Below are 18,556 nucleotides of genomic sequence, written 5' to 3' on the forward strand. Positions count from 1 at the left end.
ATAGTCCATTTGTAGTGGAAAATGTGGTCAATTGATTTTTGACAAGGGAGCCAGGACAATTCAATGAATAAATCTTTTCAACAAATGGTGCTCAGACAACTGGATATCCCAATGCAAAAGAAGGAAGCCCAACCCCTACACATCTCACACCACATATAAAAAATTTCATGACCTTAGATAAGGCAATAGTACCTTAGGATACCAAAAGCACAAGCAACAAAAGAACAAAACTGACAAATGGGACTTTATCAAAATAAAAAATGTTTATGCTACAAAAGACACCAAGAAAGTAAAAAAGAAAACCTACAGAATGGGAAACATTCTTGGAAACCATATCTGATATATCATATCTGATATAAGACATGTCAAAAAAAAACAAAAACAGAAAAACCCCTTACATATCACTAAGAAGACAAATAACCCAATTTGAATGGATAAGGATTTGAAAAGACATTTCTCCAAAGACAACACACTAACAGAAAATAGTACAAGATGCTCATTAGGAAATTAGGAAAGGAAGATAACACTTAATGGCTAAAATGAGAATATAAAGACAATTAACAAGTGTCGTGAGAATGTGGAGAAACTGGAACTTGAATGTTGCTGTTGGAAATGGAAAATAATGCAACTACTTCACATAAATTGCTCAAAATGTTAAACATAGAGTAGTCATATGCCCCAGCAATTCCACGGCTAAGGGTGTACCTAAGATAGTGAAAGCTTATGTTTACACACAAACTTGTACACGAATACTCACAGTAGCATTATTCATCATGCCCAAAAGGGGAAAACAACCCAAATATTGGTAAACTGATGAGTAGATAAAAAAATGTGGTACACCCAAATAATGGGATATTCAGCCATAAAAAATAATGAGATACATTATACACATGAATGAAATATGTGACCGATGCTACATGGATGAATTCTGAAAAATAATATGCCAGGTGAAGAAGGCAGTCTCAAAAGGCCATATACTGTATGGTCCCATTTATAGGCAATATCCAGAAAAATTGTGGCTGCTGGGGCCTAGGGGCAAGGGGCAGGAGGAATGACTGCTAATAGGTAGAGGATTTCTTTTTTAGGGGATGAAAATGTTCTGAAATTAGACAGTGATCCTCATTACCTAACTTTGAATATACTAAAAACCACTCAATTGTACACTTCAAAAGAGTGAATGTTAAGACATGTGAATTATATCTCAATAAAGTCGCTTAAAAAAAGTTGTGACCTGCGTGTCTAACAAATCAAAATATAACTGATAGACCTGCTGTGTGTACACTAAGTACACAGGACATTCTCTAGCAAATGAGCTACTGTTGAAGACAGAAGCAATAAGTCACAAAGACTCTGTTTCCTCAACTGTCATGTGTGAACGACAGCACACATACACAGAGCGTGTTCTGGTAAAGAACCAAACATTTGTAACCAATCACAGTATCTGCCGCACTCTCCAAGTTTAGCTATTATTGTGTGCGTGCATATAGACTTCCACTTATCTGCTCTGCACAGAAGCTGCACAATAACCATGTTTCTATTAGCTGGAACCTACCACATCTTTGTTATTCAATAAGACTGTCACATCCCCAGCAAGATTACTATGGTCAGTGTGACAGTTCTGCCCTTGAGGAGCTCACTGCCTACTGGTAGGACAACAGTATTTAACAACATGTTTGCATCTATCTAAAACTAGATACCACCTCTGATCTGCATCCCTCAGAATGGTCAAAATTCAAGAAGAGTAGTATACAAGAGCCCAATGTGCAAGGACTGCAAATGCTTTTAGCAATTCGTGTACAGTGGGGAAACTAGGAAGGAAAAAGTGTTAGAACTATTAGAACTGCTTGCACTCCCCACAAAGGTTTCTGAAAGAGGTGAAAGCAGAATGGGTCTAAATGTGTTTATTGCTTAAAATAGTTACTAGTAAGTCTATTCACGCAAGAGGAGGGATTTAAACTCATCTTTCAATATTAACATGATTTTTTTTTAACAGTAAAAGAAAGGGAGTAGTTGCCAGAAGCTGGAGAAGAGGGAAAAGGGAAAATGGGAAGAGGCGGTCAGTTTGAGAAAACAAAAGAGTTCTGGAGATGGATGGATGATGGTCACACAACAATGTGAATGTGCTTAATGCCACGGGACTGTACACTTAAAAACAGTCAAAATGGTAAACTTTATACTCTGTGTATTTTACCACAACATATGCAAATAAGGGTACTCCAGGAGACTGGAAATCTCAGGTCACACACACTGAACCAATCATTAAATTTGTCCTTCCTAAGCCATCAAACATATACAACATACAAAACATTACATTATAGGAAACGGAAGTTCACAATGGGCAAGAAAAGTCAGTAGATTGGGGCTATAAACAAAGCTTTGCCACTGTGAGATCTGTGCACTAGGCAAATTAATAAATTACATAAAGTTTGCTTAACTTCCCAAGAAAGGTCAGGAAAGTTCGCTGGTACTGAAAACAGAGGCCTGCATGGCTGGAGCATAGAGAAAGGCATGAGATGAAATCACAGAAGCAAGGAGGAGCCATATGAAGCAAGGTCTTTTAGGTGAAAAGCATTTTATATTTCAAGTGCAATCAGGAAGCCACTGAAGAATTTTGGCAGATAAGTAAACAACAGGACCTTTAGGAAACTGCTCTGGCTGCTACATGGAGAAAAGACTGAAAGAGACAAAGGAATCCAGAGCACAGGAAGGACACAAGGACAGTCCCAGTGTGAGCTGGTGACTGAGAAAACAGAAATTCACAAATTTGGGTTTGGGCTTTGTTTTCGAGACAAATGGTCCTAGAGACAGATAATGAGAAGGAAGGACCAAGATGACTCCCAAGCTTCTCTCAGCTAATTAGGTAGTCAGAATGACCTACTGAGACAGGAAAGCCTGGAGAGCAACCAGACTGAGAAGAAAAGACAGATCAAAAGAGTAGCTGGCCTTTATCTCTTCAAAAGGGAAGACGCCTCCAGGGTCAAGGTCACAGCTCCTCAGACGCTGTTTACCACTGCCATCTACTGATGCAAACTCAGGACGAACACTTAGATGGCAATTTCTCTAAAAAATTTTTTTATAAGATTTTATTTATTTATTTGACAGACAGAGATCACAAGTAGGCAGAGAGACTGGCAGAGAGAGGAGGAAGCAGGCTCCCCGCTGAGCACAGAGCCCGATGCAAGGCTCGATCCCATCATGACCTGAGCTGAAGGCAGAGGCCTTAACCCACTAAGCCACCCAGGCGCCCCTTCTCTAATTTTTCATACAGACTCAATATACTGAAGTAGCCTAACTAGCATAAAAATTCTTAAAATATTTCTTATGTGTGAGGCTGAAGAGTATATATTACCAGATTAAGCTGGAGAAATGGAAAACATGAAGTCAAATGGAATCTCATACACAAATTTAGGTGACATTATCAGCCTCTGCACCTCTCACATACATACTTCTGGGAAGACAAACCACCTTCCTCTGAGGTTTCTTCCTCAATTACCAGCACCTTCACCATCCAGTCACCTAAACCAGAAAACCTGCCAGTGGCTTCAGTTCTACATCCCAAGCCCCGCCAGCTCCATACAACCATCCGTTATTAAAACCTGGCGCTCTGCATTGAAATTTGAGACTCACTTGTCAAACTACAAAAGCCATAATTTCATGCCCAAGGGAGATTCAATTATTTTTGGGATGGGACCTGGTAAAAACTTTAAAAGGCACCCCCAGATGATTCTGATGTGCATCTCTGCTTAAGAACCACTCACTATTCAGGGGTGCCTGGGTGGCTCAGTGGGTTAAGCCTCTGCCTTCGGCTCAGGTCATGATCCTGGGATGGAGTCCCACATCGGGCTCTCTGCTTGGCGGGGAGCCTGCTTCCTCCTCTCTCTCTCTCTCTGTCTGCCTCTCTGCCTACTTATGATGTCTATCTGTCAAATAAAATAAATAAAATCTTAAAAAAAAAAAAAACCACTATTCATACACTCAAAATCCTTCCATCGTTATTCTTAATTGCTACTGCTCTCATTATCTCTTGCTTCATCACCTCTGGCCTAGACTATCAAATGACCTAGCTCTAGCCTTTCCCTTTCTGACCTATTTTCACAGTAAGAATTCCCTAATTCTTATTTTTGCTATAAAATCCACTGTGACAAATGGTAAAAACTGAATGAGGTTTGCCTCTGAGATTAGACAAGTTTTGTATCTATTTCCTGATTCTGATAATTGTACTGAACTTGTACTGAAAATGCCCTTCATTTTATACTCAAGTATTTAGGATTAAAGAATCATCATGCCTGTGATGTACTCTCAAATAGTTCAGACAAAAATGTATGAATGTATAGATATCGACTGCAAGAGGGTAATACACATGATAAAACGTTAACACTTTGAGAATCTGGATAAAGAGTACGTGGGAACTGTTTCTATTCTTACGATACTCTTATGTCAAAGGTAGTTTAAAAAATGGATTTTTTAAAATAATACAATTCTGTAAATATATATATATTTTTAAGATTTTATTATTTGACAGAAAAAAAAACCAGAATGAGAACAAGCATGGGGAGTGGGAGAGGGAGAAACAGGCTTCCCACTGAGCAGAGAGCCTACCTTGGGGTTCAATCATATGACCCTGGGATCATGACCTGAGCCAAAGGCAGACACTTAACTGAGCCACTCAGGCGCCCCTGTATTTTCTCATCCTTATGATTTTAATAACATTTCTTTTCTCTAGCTTACTTACAGTATATAAAACATAAATATACAGAACATGTCTTAACTGTGTTCTGTAAAAGGTCAACAGTAGGGGCGCCTGGATGGCTCAGTGGGTTACGCCTCTGCCTTCGGCTCAGGTCACGATCTCAGATCCTGAGATGGAGCCCCACATCGGGCTCTCTGCTCAGCAGGAGGCCTGCTTCCCTACCGCTGCTCTCTGCCAACTTGTGATCTCTCTGTCAAATAAATAAATAAATAAAATCCTTTAAAAAAAAAAAAAGGTCAACAGTAGTCTACTAGTAGTTAAGTTTTTGGGAAGTCAAAAGTCACACATGGATTCTGAGTGCCCCAACTCCTGCACTGTTCAAGGGTCAACTGGTAAGTATTTGGAGTTCAGTGGGCTGTGAAAAACCATGACAATGTGAATAATCTGATGATAACTCTTCAGCAAAAAGACTAGACTGTTCTTACTGTTTCTGTGCATTCAGGCCTACCTAAAAAGATAGCACTGATCTTGAGCAATGAAGATACAAAACTCCTTTAAGATCTGTGGAGAGCTCTGGCCCTGTATTTGATTCACAAACTCTTTGAAGGTCTTTGAAGCTGAGACCCCTGGCTCTGTGTTATGTAGAAGTATTTTAAAGCAGAGCTTTTTATTTTATTTTTTATAGATTTTTATTTATTTATTTGACGGACAGAGATCACAAGTAGGCAGAGAGGCAGGCAGAGAGAGAGAGGAGGAAGCAGGCTGTCCACAGAGCAGAGAGCCCGATGCGGGGCTCGATCCCAGAACCCTGGGATCATGACCTGAGCTGAAGGCAGAGGCTTTAACCCACTGAGCCACCCAGGCGCCCCTAAAGCAGAGCTTTTTAGAGCCAGGAAATTACTCTTGACTATCTACTTAATTTGATAGTTACAAGTATGACTAAACATTTGTGTCAAGAATCAAAACGGGGGAAAAAAAAACAACAACAACTACGTATCCTTTAACTAGAATTCCTTTAAAAAAAAAAGAGAGAGATTTTTATTTATTTATTTGACAGAGAGGGAGACAGTGAGAGAGGGAACACAAGCACGGGGAGTGAGAGAAGTAGGATTTCCACTGAGCATGGTATCCGATGCAGGGCTCTATCCCAGGACTTTAGGATTATGACACTTAACAGACTGACACTTAACGACTGATCTACCCAGGTGCCCCTTAACTAGTATTCTAAATTGCTCACTACAACTAATTGTCAAATGAGATTAAGTTCATTATTTCACTAGTGTTAGTGTACTACCATGGACCAAAAGTAGTAGGTACAATAGTTCAAAACACTTTTAGTTTTAAACAAATTTTATCAACATAAGGGGAGGTGCCAAACACCTAGAAATATACAGAAAACTTGATTTGTTTGGAAGACACCAAAACCTGTTAATATAATTGATACTTAGAAGCATAATTTTTAAAACGCTTAAGTATGAGCTTTGAGAAGAGGACTGCATTCAGATACACAATCGAGAATAAAATAATAAAATAAACAGAACAAAATAAAATTAAAAAATGAGAAATTCAACTCACCAGCAATTTCTACAATATCACCAGGAACTATGTCTTTAGCTTTAATCCGCTGGACACTCTTTCTGTCCTGTCGGTATACTTTGCCCATTTCAGGCTCATATTCCTTAAGGGCTTCGATTGCATTCTCAGCATTTCTTTCCTATAAAAAAAAAGATGATAGTCAACACACATTTGCTGTTGCAAATTAGTATTTTAGGCCAAGAAATCAAATTTTAGAGTTCTAAACTTTAAGAAAAAGACACAAAAGATACACACTGATACTTGTAAACAATTCACGTACAATGATAAACACTAGGCTCTTACAATTTTGTGCTAAGAAATGAAGAATTAAGCACCCTAACAGGCCTAAACAGGGAATAAAATCCTAATAGAAAAAGCAGCTACAGAATATGTTGTCCCTAAGCCCACTGTGTAACACTGCTTTCACCTCCAGCCACAGCCACACCACTGAAAATTGATCCTGTCGCACATGAAAGGTGATGGTCTGGGGCTGGACTGCCTAGGTTCACTCCAGGCTTTTCCACTTAACAGCTATGTGATTGTGCAGGAGTTACACCACACACTCGTTTGGTACCTATAAAACCTGGACACCAATGCTACTACCTCAAGGGCTATGAGGATTTACAAACTATTTAGACTATGTTTCAGCACATAATACATACTATGAGTGATGAATTAAGAAAATCAAGTTACATCTCACAAATTCTAGGAAATCCTTCTGCAGTAGTCAAGACTAATAAATGGGTGGAATCTCATCAGAGAACTGCCAGTCCTGGAATGCCTGAGTGGCTGAGTCATTTGAAATGTCCAACTTTTTTAAAGGATTCATTTGAGAGAGAGTACGCACATGCAAATGTATGGGTGGCAGGGGCAGACAGAGAGGTAAAGAGAACCTAAAGCAGCAGATGAGTGCAGAGCCCCAGGTGGGGCTAGAATTCATGACCCTGAGATCATGACCTGAGCTGAAGCCAAGAGTCAGACACTTAACTGACTGAGCCACCCAGGTGCCCCAAGCAGCTGACCCTTGAGTTCAGCTCAGGTCATGATCCCTGGGCTGTGAAACTACGCCATGTTGGGCTCTGCACTGGGCATGGACCCTGATTAGGTTCAAATACTAATTTGCAACAGCAAGTGTGTGTTGACTATCTACCCCTTTCCACCTCGCCGCTAAAAAAAAACAAAAAAACCCTGCCAGTCCCATAACATATATACTATATTTACTATAATACTGTATATGAACATGTAAAATCCTAGTCACAAATAGCTTTTCTTTCCAAATTTTGAGATGAAAGATGTAGAAATCAACATGTTAAAAAAAAAAAAAAGGCTATAGGAAAGTTCCTTTAAGAAAAAAAAAAAAGAAAAAGAAAGAAAGGGAAAGAAAAAGAAAAGTAGCACATGTGCCAAATTTGTCTTTCCTCCTTTTGGAGAATAAGCAATTAGAAGTCAAGGAACAAATCTACATGGTGCATGCCCAGGAGACGTCACTCAATGCACAAAGGATTCATTTCTCTCACTTCTCATTTTTTGCCCTCTGATATAAATTTTGCCTGGGTAGAATTTATGCACAATACTACATGATTTCATTTTTTAAAAAAGATTTTTATTAATTGAGACAGAGCAAGAGAAAGAGCACAGCAGGGTAGAGGAGCAGAGGGAAAGGGAGAAGCAGACTCCCCGCTTAGCAGGAAGCCCAATGCAGCACTCAATCCCAGGACCCAGAGAACACAATCTCAGCTAAAGGCAGATGTTTAACTGACTGAGACACCCAGGCATCCCTGTGATCTCATTTTTTACCTTATGTAAGATTTATGGTCTGTTGCCAAAAAAAATCCCAAAACCTGCTTAAAGTGAAGTTAGAGGACTTAAAACTGAAAGCTAATAGCATGAGTCTCGCTTTAAATGTTTACATCCCTGAAAAAGTATAGAATATTTTAAATTTGGGAACCTCATGATAAAAATAATTTCAACCCCATATCGGATCTGCTTAAAGAATACCTGTATAACAGGTATTAACAGAAATACTAGAATATTTATTTATTTTAAAGATTTTATTTATTTATTTGACAGAGACCACAAGCAGGCAGAGAGGCAGACAGAGAGAGAGGGGAAAGCAGGCTCCCTGCTGAGCAGAGTCCTACATGGGGCTCCATCCCAGGATCATGACCCAAGCCAAAGGCAGAGGCTTAACCCACTGAGCCACCCAGGCACCCCGGCCTTCATGTTTATTAGTCAGATCAGAAGTTTACAATTTTTAAAAAAAGACTTACTTATTTAATTTAGAAAGAGAGAGTGCAAGTGCGTGTGTGGTGAGGGTTAAAGGCAGAGGGAGAGGGAGAACCACAAGTAGATTCCCTGCTGAGTGGGGAGCCTGATATGGGCTGGATCTCCTGACCTGGGCCAATATCAAGAGTTGGCTCCTTAAATGACTGAGCCACTCAGGCTCCCCATAAGTTTACAATTCTAACAGGACTAAGTATGCTTATAAAATGTTTCCACTTTAAGAATGTAGATGCACTCTATTTTAGCCCTCAAAGGGGTGATTATACCATATTTAAATATCAATACTCAAGATGAATCTGAAGTGTTAGACTCCATCTGTTTAAAAAATATATATATATATGTGTGTATATATATATATATATAAAATCATGGGGCACGTGGGTGGCTCAGTGGGTTATTGCCTACGGCTCGGGCCATGATCTCAGGGTCCTGGGATCAAACCCCGAACCCCACATCGAGCTCTCTGCTCAGCAGGGAGCCTGTTTCCTCCTCTCTCTGCCTGCCTCTCTGCCTACTTGTGATCTGTCAAATAAATAAATAAAATATTAGAGAAAAAAAAAAAACAGATCAATAGTCCTAGGAAAGTAAAAAAGTTGAAGTCCTCTAAACTAGATATATACAGAATAGCAATTACATGAAGGGGGTGGGTAGGAATCCTATTATGCTTCTGTAAACAGGCTTTCATTCTGTGAGTCAGAAAGTCCTGGGCAACAAAAGGAAAATAGCCAGGAGTATGCTATTAAGGGAAAACAATTTTTACAGCTAAATACAATAAATAAATAGATATTTTTAAAAATCCAAGGAGAATAAAAATGACATCGAATTTATGAAACTTTTCACAGGAAGCAGCTAGGAAATATAAAGACAGATACTGGTTCTCTAATGTCTTGGTTTTTCTCAAATACCTTCTCTCATTCATTATTCTTAACTCTATGCTACCATGAAGGATGAGCAATTTTAGCAGTATATACATGCAGAAGAGGTCTAAAATGTTGCCATTAAATAAACAGACAAAAGAAAAACCACATGTAGATTTTTCAACGATATTTCTAGTCAATATATTGGGGGAAAACAGATTAACGCAATTTAAGTCACTTATATAAACTGCTAAGCTCTAGAGCTGCAGAATTTTTGCTTACCTGCCATACACCCACAATTGCATTGGCTACTAATATAAGTAAAATTACAAAGGGTTCTACAAAGGCTGTTATTGTTTCTTCACCTTCTTCAAACCAAGCCAAAACCTAAAAGAGAAATGGTATGTGTTAGAACAGTAATGTGTTTTTAGGCTTAGTGCCACCTGACAACAAAAGTGGTGGGCACTAAAGGAACTGCAGTACACAAACTCTTCTTACCATCTCTAGAAACAAATGGTGGCAAAATGTAATGACAGCAACAACCAGTTTATTATGTCCCTGGTTCAGAGTAATTCTTGAGATCAAAATTATACAATTTCTTACTATTCTTCAAAAGCTAACTTAATTTTTCACATACTAATTGTTTTAAAATCTAAATAAAATACTTTCTGGGAAATAAAACCCATTCATTTTACATGGATATATTCAGAAGAAATAAAACTTAAATTCTCCACTTTGTTAAAGGAAAAGGCAATCATCTACAACTTTGCTGGGTTGCTTAATATTCCTACCAAATAATACTAATAGGTATAAATTAATTGTAAAAATCACTTGATCATGGACTCCATATTATAGAGTACTGATAGCACTCCAGTTATTCTCAATGGTATCACTATAGGTCACCTCAAAATTACTCAAGGTTGTTCTGCAATAAGGAATGTATTTTGAAGGTTATCCTCCGTATGACATGTAATGTAGCAACACATCACTTCAGAGAGGACAGTAGTCCACAAAAGTTATTTATATCTAGATACAGAACACTGCCCCAAGGAAAATGAGCAGAAAATGAAGTTTATTGTGGTTAACTTTTAGCTTTTATATCCTGACAAGGTTATGGTTGTGTGAGCTAGAAATTAAACTTCATAACTGAGCAAACTTAAGTTGATAAGAGAACCCAAGAAATGAATCATTAAGAATGATAAAGAACATGGTAAAACAGCCATCTAAATAGTTAAAACCTACGTTTTGTGAAAAACTGCCTATCCAGAAAGGATGTCAACTATATCTAATGATTCAATCTGGGAGATACGATTTGCCTTTGTTTTTTTAGCATTGCTTAAAATGTCTGTATATTTCACAAAAAAAAATTTCTTTAAAAGACTGATTTAATAAACAATGAAAGCACTAGTTTTGATACTTTTTAACATAACCAGATATGACGCATGGCAATAATGAAAATATCTATGTTTATACTTAGTGGAATAGTGTAAAGTGAGCTTTTACACAAATAGTAAACAACCAGAGAGGTGAGTAAGACAAGGCCAAAAATGAATTTTCCAAGTAAAATAAAGGAATGATGAATGAACAAGAAAGATCAACCTGAGCAGGAAAAAAAATCATGAGACACCAGGACCGGGTCCTGAGAGGTACCAGTGACCACTGACAGCTAGTGAACTAGGGCAGGCAGAAAACCAGAATGAATATAAATGTTGCCGCAGGCTTTCAACAGGGCATTCCTGGTGTTAAGGCCAGGCCTAGTGCCAAAATGAAAACTTCTCTAGGAAGTTATAAATTTTGATAGATGCAAGATCACAGCTGCTTTGATACTAGCCTTTCAAACCCTTGCCAAGGAGAGCATATCAGAAATAAGAAACTTAATTAGCTCTTGGGGGAAAAAAAATCACTCAACCTGATGAATAACTAGGACCTATGCAAAAGGTCAGTGAGGCATTAGCAACTGTAAGATAAGCTTCACACCTTGTTAAAGAGGGTATGAACTTCCCTCTTGGCAGCTAGGCCTAAGGAACAAACTTAAAGTCATTTATCCCCTAACAGTTGGAGCAAAGGGAAGACTAGAGCAAATAGTGACAGGACTACCAGAGCAAATCTTTACTTTTCAAAAAATGCGTGGTTGCTCTGCAGAAGTAGAATCCTAATCTGTATAATGCAGTAACCTTTTCTTCCACTATAGGACTTCAAATGTTTATGTGCAAGAAACCCAAACAGTCATTAATTATTTGATGGTTCCGCAAGTATATCAATTATTGGATGATGAGAAACTAGTGGGCAAATCTCTCAGGGTGGAAGGCTGGTGCCAAACCTGTTTAAAATCAACAACCATCAATTTCCTGAATACTTTTTAAAATGTCTATTTTGAAACTACAAATAACCCAAATAATTAAATGCTACAGCCCAAAGTGAAGATCAACCCATGTGTCATTAACTGGTAAGAACCAATCCAGCTGATTATGTTCAGATTGTATTATGGAGTCCTCCTGGTTTGTTCTATTGAAAGGAAACCTAGTGTACACGAGATGATGATGCTGACAAATGAAAGATCCCAGGAGATGAGGGAGTGAAGGGTGTGCAACACATCACCAAAATGAAAGATGCCTTTTAGCATTATACTATAGTCAGTTCATAAATATGGCTTGTTGAGTCATACAAAATATTTTCCTATGGTGGAGTAAATGTTTCTAAAATCTTCACTGAGAATACATTGAACATAAATGATTACCTATTTGTACTGTCTTTTGTTCACCACTGTATCCCCAGGGGCCTAGAAGTGTCTCTGGTGCACAGATGATGCTCACTATTACAGGGGCATGAACGAATGAAACAAAATCTCATATAACCTATAAGGTACAAGACCCTGAGGGCAGTATTTGAACTTAAACATCTAGAGCAATAAGTAACCAATTTCATCAACACTTTCAAAGGAAAGTGGAAGAAAAAGCTACTGCAGTTAATTTTAGGCACAGTGTTTCTTCTTTGCTTTGCACTATTAATATAGTAACAAAACTTGTCTTCTGGGGCTTACATAACCCAGCAAATTCAAAGTTTCAAATCTGCCAATCCTATTCAGTAGCCACTTACTAATGTATACTCAACTACAGCTTAGAGACTGCTTCAACAGGATAGTATAGACTATCTTCTAATTAGCTGTAAAACTGATCTCTGTATATCACAGTAACTTCTGACAGGACAACCAGAAGATGCTGGAGAGCAGAGTTTAATGAACAAAACCAAACTTTAAGCCAAAGTAAAAAGGTGTGTTTCAGTGGGAGACAGTCATAGTTCTGTGACTCCATTATCTTAGCTACATGTTGGGATAATGTAATGAGCACTCAATGAGGTCCCCAAAAAAAGAAAGTGAGAGAGATCATAAGCATATTTTTAAGACTTAGGGCACCTGTCTGCATTCCTCTTTGTGTCCTTAGAAACTTGCAAGGACACTAGGTACTCAAATACTTGTTCAATGAATGAAGAAATTTACATAATAAAAGAAGTTTTAAAGAGGAACCAGAAAGAAAGGTATCACCAATAAATGTTATGACAATTTTCTGGGTTGGGAAACAAATTCTTTTAGCCATTAAAAAAAAAAAAAAAAGAAAAAAAAGGTATGACTTAGACTACATTCTCTTCTGATTCACACAAAAACTTATTTAAAAATACTGGTTTTAGATTTGAGAATACAATCTTCTTACACACACACACACACACACACACACACACACACACACTCTCTCTCTCTCTCTCTCAAAACATTTTAAAGAAAGGCTCTAAATAAATTAGTTAAACCAATCAGTGAACTACCCATTCTATCCTTTTAAAAAAAGTTAAAAGAAAAGACAGGGGGAAAAAGTAAAATCATTACATATTATATGAACTACTTCTTGACTATATTATACTAAGAAAACCAAAGAAACCAGACCTCATATATTCTGAAAATGCTACTAACCCAAGTTCAAATGTATTTGTTTTATCAAAATCACTAACCCAGGCTCTAAAAGAAATGAAGAATCCCTTCTAAAGGGTCCAGTAGGAAGGAAAGGCACTATTCAAACACAAGTGACAAGATGAGAAGTGCCTAAGTCTAAGCAAGTTTAAGCAACATTTTAGGATCAATCCAAGTAGCTGTGGTGGGGAAATGGGGATGGAGGGTAGAGCAACTTTTGCAAACTATGTTACCACAAAGGGCTTTATGAATTCGGATGAGGCAAATATGGCCCTCCTGCTCATCTCCTTCAGGTCTCTTCTCTAAAGTCACCTTCCTGGAGGACTTTCCGGATCACCCTACGTGAGAACTATACCCTCCTGCTCATACTCTCATCTCCCTGCTTAATTTTTCTCCATAGTACTATCACTGTCCAACAGACTACACGTTTTACTCGTTTATTATCTGTCTCCACTAGAATGTCGGCTCCAGGTTGAGACTTTGTCTATTTTGTTCAAATGCTGTATCCCCAGTGTCTGTGCCATGTCCCAGGTGTTCAATAAATACCTAATGAAGCAGTGAAAGAGAGAAAAGAACAGGTATTCCAGTAAGCAACCGTATGATGTAATAAATGAAGGGCAAAGTTGTGACCAAGGAGATGTAAAGACAAAGTGACAGGATTCTAGCTCATGAATGGCAAATGAAGGAATTTCTAATGTTACTTTACGTGTAGTGGAGAAATTATAGCTCATTTCTTCCAATCCAAGGAAACTTAAAACTATTTCTATGTGGCGAATATTGCAATTAAACTTTATCCCTGCAGGTCATGAGTATAACACATTAACGCAGCTTCCTACAGTTAACAATTTAGTTAGAGATCTGAAATAAATCATGAAAGCCTAATATTTTTTTTTTTTTTTTTAAAGATTTTATTTATTTGACAGAGAGAGATCACAAGTAGATGGAGAGGCAGGCAGAGAGAGAGAGAGAGGGAGGGAGGGAAGCAGGCTCCCTGCTGAGCAGAGAGCCCGATGCGGGGCTTGATCCCAGGACCCTGAGATCATGACCTGAGCCAAAGGCAGCGGCTTAACCCACTGAGCCACCCAGGCGCCCTAATATTTCTTTTTAACTCGAGCAGAACCTGATGATATATCATGTACATATTGTAGGAACTATTTAATTCTCCAAAAGAATATGAATATTCTACCATGATTTTCGTGTATATTAGGAATACACTGACCACCACAAAAAAAGACTCAGTGATCTTTTAAAAGATAAAGAAATGAGGACTGAAAAGGTCAAGAACAATGTAGTATTGTGCCAATTTCACATGAAGAAAATCAACAAAACGGGTCTGATATCCAAAATGTCTTGATCAAACAAGTCACAGCAAAATAGCAGTATTTCCTAAACATTTATTTTTGTTTAGCAATCCATGAAATAAAAATGTCACACAGTTCATGTCTTGAGCATTAACTCCAAGTAGTTACTAAAAAGGTAATTCAAATTTCAATTCCAAAATACAGTTCTATAAAGCTATAAATACCCAACATCCTACCCTATGATAAAATTAGAGCATTTTAAAAACCCACTTGAAAATGCTTAGAAACTATAAACTCCTTTTTTCAAAATAAAAGTCACACACATCACTAATTCAAAATGTTAATACAAAAGTCATTCAAACCGGCAACTCAAGAGATCCTATAAAAGCCAAATGTTCAATAACCTGTTTATTGGAAATAATGCTGATGTTACAACACAGCCTTAAGTAGATACACAAAATAACTCAATAAAAATTTATTTTACCTCTGCCTTGTATATACCAGGTGATTTACTTCTAAGATGTCCCTGACAACCTTACTGAACCCCACTACTTTAACTGCCAAAGCTGAGGCTTCTTTAGAATTATGCAGGTAGCTTAAACATACATGAACATTACACCACCCCAAACATAGTATTTGTTTTGCCCCACAACAATGTACTGAAACTGATAATCAAACAGCTCTATTCCTTCATCTTAATCAGTAAAAACAGGAGCCATTTAGGACAGGTGGCGGTGAATTAATCAAGAACAGACAGACATGTAAGAAGTATGGAATAATTCAGGACACTGTATGCTTTGCTATGACACTCTCAATTTTATTCAATGAAAACCACAGAAAAAAGATTCGTGAGAACTGAATTATTACTAATAACTACATATCACTTAGCCAACATGGCATGATAGATATATTAAAGTCTCATGTCAGAATCTGTATATAATACTACTCCAAAAGCTCACCTCCTGCCAATTTCCCCCCCTTACCTAAAGAAGTACCCACTACTTCCTTCTGATTTAGTTCTCAAAATAACCTTCTATGATACGGTTGTCATAAAGACTGAGGTAGATTCCTGTGGTTTGCAAATGCACAAACAAAAATGAAACCCTGAAACTGTGTCAATTTTGTGAAGCCTGAAAAAGTACTGCACTGGGTGAATTTCATTTCCCATCATAGTTATTAATAAGAATACAATATTGTAATTTAAGAACAAAAGTCATCTCATGCTGTTAGGATTAGGAACATCTGTGTCCTATTCATGACCATTTTCAGGAAAACTATCAAGAAGTCCACTGCCCAAGAAAAAATGCAGTAAAAAATTAATACTGAACAGGAAAAAATGTTAATAACCTAGAAATAACCTCACCAACTCATCACCCTTCTTCTGCTGTAGTTCTTTACATTTCACCAGTTTCTTAGCAACCATACAGGACTCAAGTCAGTAACCACACACAGACCAAGAGAAAACGGGTTTGGTTTTGTTTTTTTCTTTACAAATCTAGAACCAGTTGCACTGAACCTTGTTCTCTCTACCTAGGAGTCACTTAAGACAGGGGTCCAATTTAGATAAATATACCACCCTAAAGGTCAGTGACCAAATTTGGTCAACAGTGGTGCCATCACTGCCGTCATCATTCTTGTCACTGTCAGAAACAACTGTCACCTTGCCATTACCAGGAAGGGAGAGCAACTGGAATATTCCTTTTGTAAGTTCTATTTACAGACTACAAAGAGCCCAACACCATCTTAGTATGATCTTACACAATGGAAGAACCCAAAACAGAAAAGGCCTTCCAACAAAGAACTTTTTGATATTAAAATCCGATAAACCACAAAAATTTATAAGACCCTGCCTCATTTTGGAACCAATTTCTAACTGCACTGTAAATGTCAGGCATTAATTTTCTGCACACAAATGGTTTGTTTTATAATTTTAAAATACCTAGATTTTTTAAAAAATGAAGACACCACTGAAATCTCTAAATATAATGTTCTCACTCAATAGACATGACTTGTTCTTGGTTTTTCATCTCTGAAAAGAACAGAAATTAAGTTTCTTTATACTTACAAAAGATATACAAGCTGCCAGCAATAAAATTCTAACTAGTAAGTCTTCAAACTGCTCAATCACAAGTTCCAGCAAGGTTTTTCCTGTTAAAAAACAAACAATTGATGTAAATGTCATCTTAACAACAGCACACAAAGGGGGTTAAAAAGAAAAAAAAGAACATATTAAGATTACTCACCTTCTTCAGCCGGTAACTCTGCAGAACGTAGAAATTCGCCAGGCAACGTGTCAAGAAGGAGGGAAAAAATTAGCACTGTCTTTATAAAGAGAATTGCTAAAATTATCAGTCTTCGAAAGACGTACCCAGATCTATAAACCTTCAACCATTTTTAATGGAAACCACACCAAATGGTACCCCAGGAAAATCTGCTGTAACCAATACCTTAGCGTATCCCCAAGCATAAAATCTCATCGCTATCTACCGAACAGGGCTCCCGAAACAAGGACTTATTTCAGCTATGTCATGACTTCTGACAGATGTGTAACTTTGGGTAGTACAAGAACGGTTAGAAGCTTTCTCAACTGCAACGACGCCTCATAAACTGTCTGGGGACAAGAATATGTCTCGCAGGGTTCAACCCAGTTGCAGGAGAACGCGTCCCTCCCTCCAGCGGGGCCAGCTGCTGCGGGTGAGAAGACACCGAGCTAACTGCGTGCGGGGAAGGTCAAGGGCTCGAGGCGCGGGGTCCAGGATGTACAGACAAGCCCGGAGCCCCCGCCTGCAGCCCCTTCTCCCGCGGGGCCGGCGCGCGGGCTCGACCCGCCGCCTGCAGCCCTCGGCGGGCGCGGAGCCCAGACCCACGAGGTGGAGCCCGGTCAGCCATCTTCCCTGGCTCTCAGGCCCGCGCCGGGCCGCGCGGGGCCCCTGCAGTCCCGGAGCCGGGCACCTACCGTTGGAACCCCATTTCTCCTTGAGCTTCTTGACCTGCTCCAGGCTCAGCCCCGTGCTCTCGTTGACGCCGAAGTGGCCCAGCACCTCCTCCACCGTCTTTGTGTGCGCGTTCTCCATGACTGCGGGAGCCCGGCCGGCCTCGCCTCCAGTCCCCGCGGCCTCCTCGCCTCCGCCTCGCACTCGGGCCGCGGGCTCGTGCCACCCCGGGCGCCCAGGCGCGGACTGGCCTCTTCCCCCTCCTCCTCCTCCTGCGGCCGCTTCCGCCTCGCCGGGCGCTGAATCACCCCGCGCCCCCTCCCCCAGACAACCGCCCCTCCGGCTGCCCGGTCCTCGCCTGTGCACGCCCCGGGCTCAGCTGGGCGGTGGGGGGCTCCTGACCCTCCCTCCCCTCGTCAGAAGGGAGGGCCTCCTTTGCCCTCAACCGCCCGCCGGGAACGCAGGCCGCGGCCCCCGGACCCCCTCCCCGCTCTCCTGAGGTGATTCGCGGCCCCGCCCGGGCCGGAGGAGGGGGCACCCGGCCGACCCCTGAGGGCAGAACGGAGCGGGGGCGACAAGCCGGCTGGGTGGTGCGCGGCACGCTCGCCCTGTTCCCTCAGCTCCGCACCCCCGACAGCGGCGGCGGCGGAGGAAACTGCGGCGAAGGAGAAGGAGGTGGCGTCGGGGACGGCTCCGCGGCGGCTGCTCTAATAGCATTTATCCGCCGCTGCCTCCCCTCTCGCCGCCGCCGCGGCATGTGGACGCCGCTCATTGGCCGAGAGGGCCCAGCGCGGCGCGGGCGGCACGGCCCCGCCCCCTCCCCTCGGCTCCCGCCCTCCCGCGCGACTCGCGCCCACGCCGCCGCGCAGGCCCCGCCCCCTCCCGCGCACCGCCCCCAGGAACCCGGATAGAGGCCGGCGCGCGCGATGCCGAGCCCGCGGACGGGTGGAGAGCAAATC

The 18,556-nt window shown here is 40.3% G+C and overlaps 1 protein-coding gene across 2 annotated transcripts in view; it reads right to left on the minus strand.

Moving 5' to 3' along the window:
• ATP2A2 (ATPase sarcoplasmic/endoplasmic reticulum Ca2+ transporting 2) overlaps positions 1-18,328 on the minus strand; it is a 59,045-nt gene extending 40,717 nt beyond the window's left edge. For both annotated transcript variants that reach the window (XR_006821032.1, XM_046024660.1), the window contains exons 1-5: positions 17,621-18,328; positions 16,908-16,925; positions 16,730-16,812; positions 9,688-9,792; positions 6,266-6,404 (exon numbers count right to left, since the gene is read on the minus strand). Coding sequence is in view for 1 of the 2 variants with exons in the window: in XM_046024660.1 (XP_045880616.1) it covers positions 6,266-6,404; positions 9,688-9,792; positions 16,730-16,812; positions 16,908-16,925; positions 17,621-17,738 (463 nt within the window). In the remaining variant the exon portion in view is untranslated. The remainder of the gene's footprint in view (positions 1-6,265; positions 6,405-9,687; positions 9,793-16,729; positions 16,813-16,907; positions 16,926-17,620) is intronic.
• Between the last annotated feature and the right edge of the window lie 228 nt (positions 18,329-18,556).

This window comes from Meles meles, chromosome 12, assembly GCF_922984935.1.
Source record: "Meles meles chromosome 12, mMelMel3.1 paternal haplotype, whole genome shotgun sequence".
Classification (NCBI taxonomy): Eukaryota; Metazoa; Chordata; class Mammalia; order Carnivora; family Mustelidae; genus Meles; species Meles meles.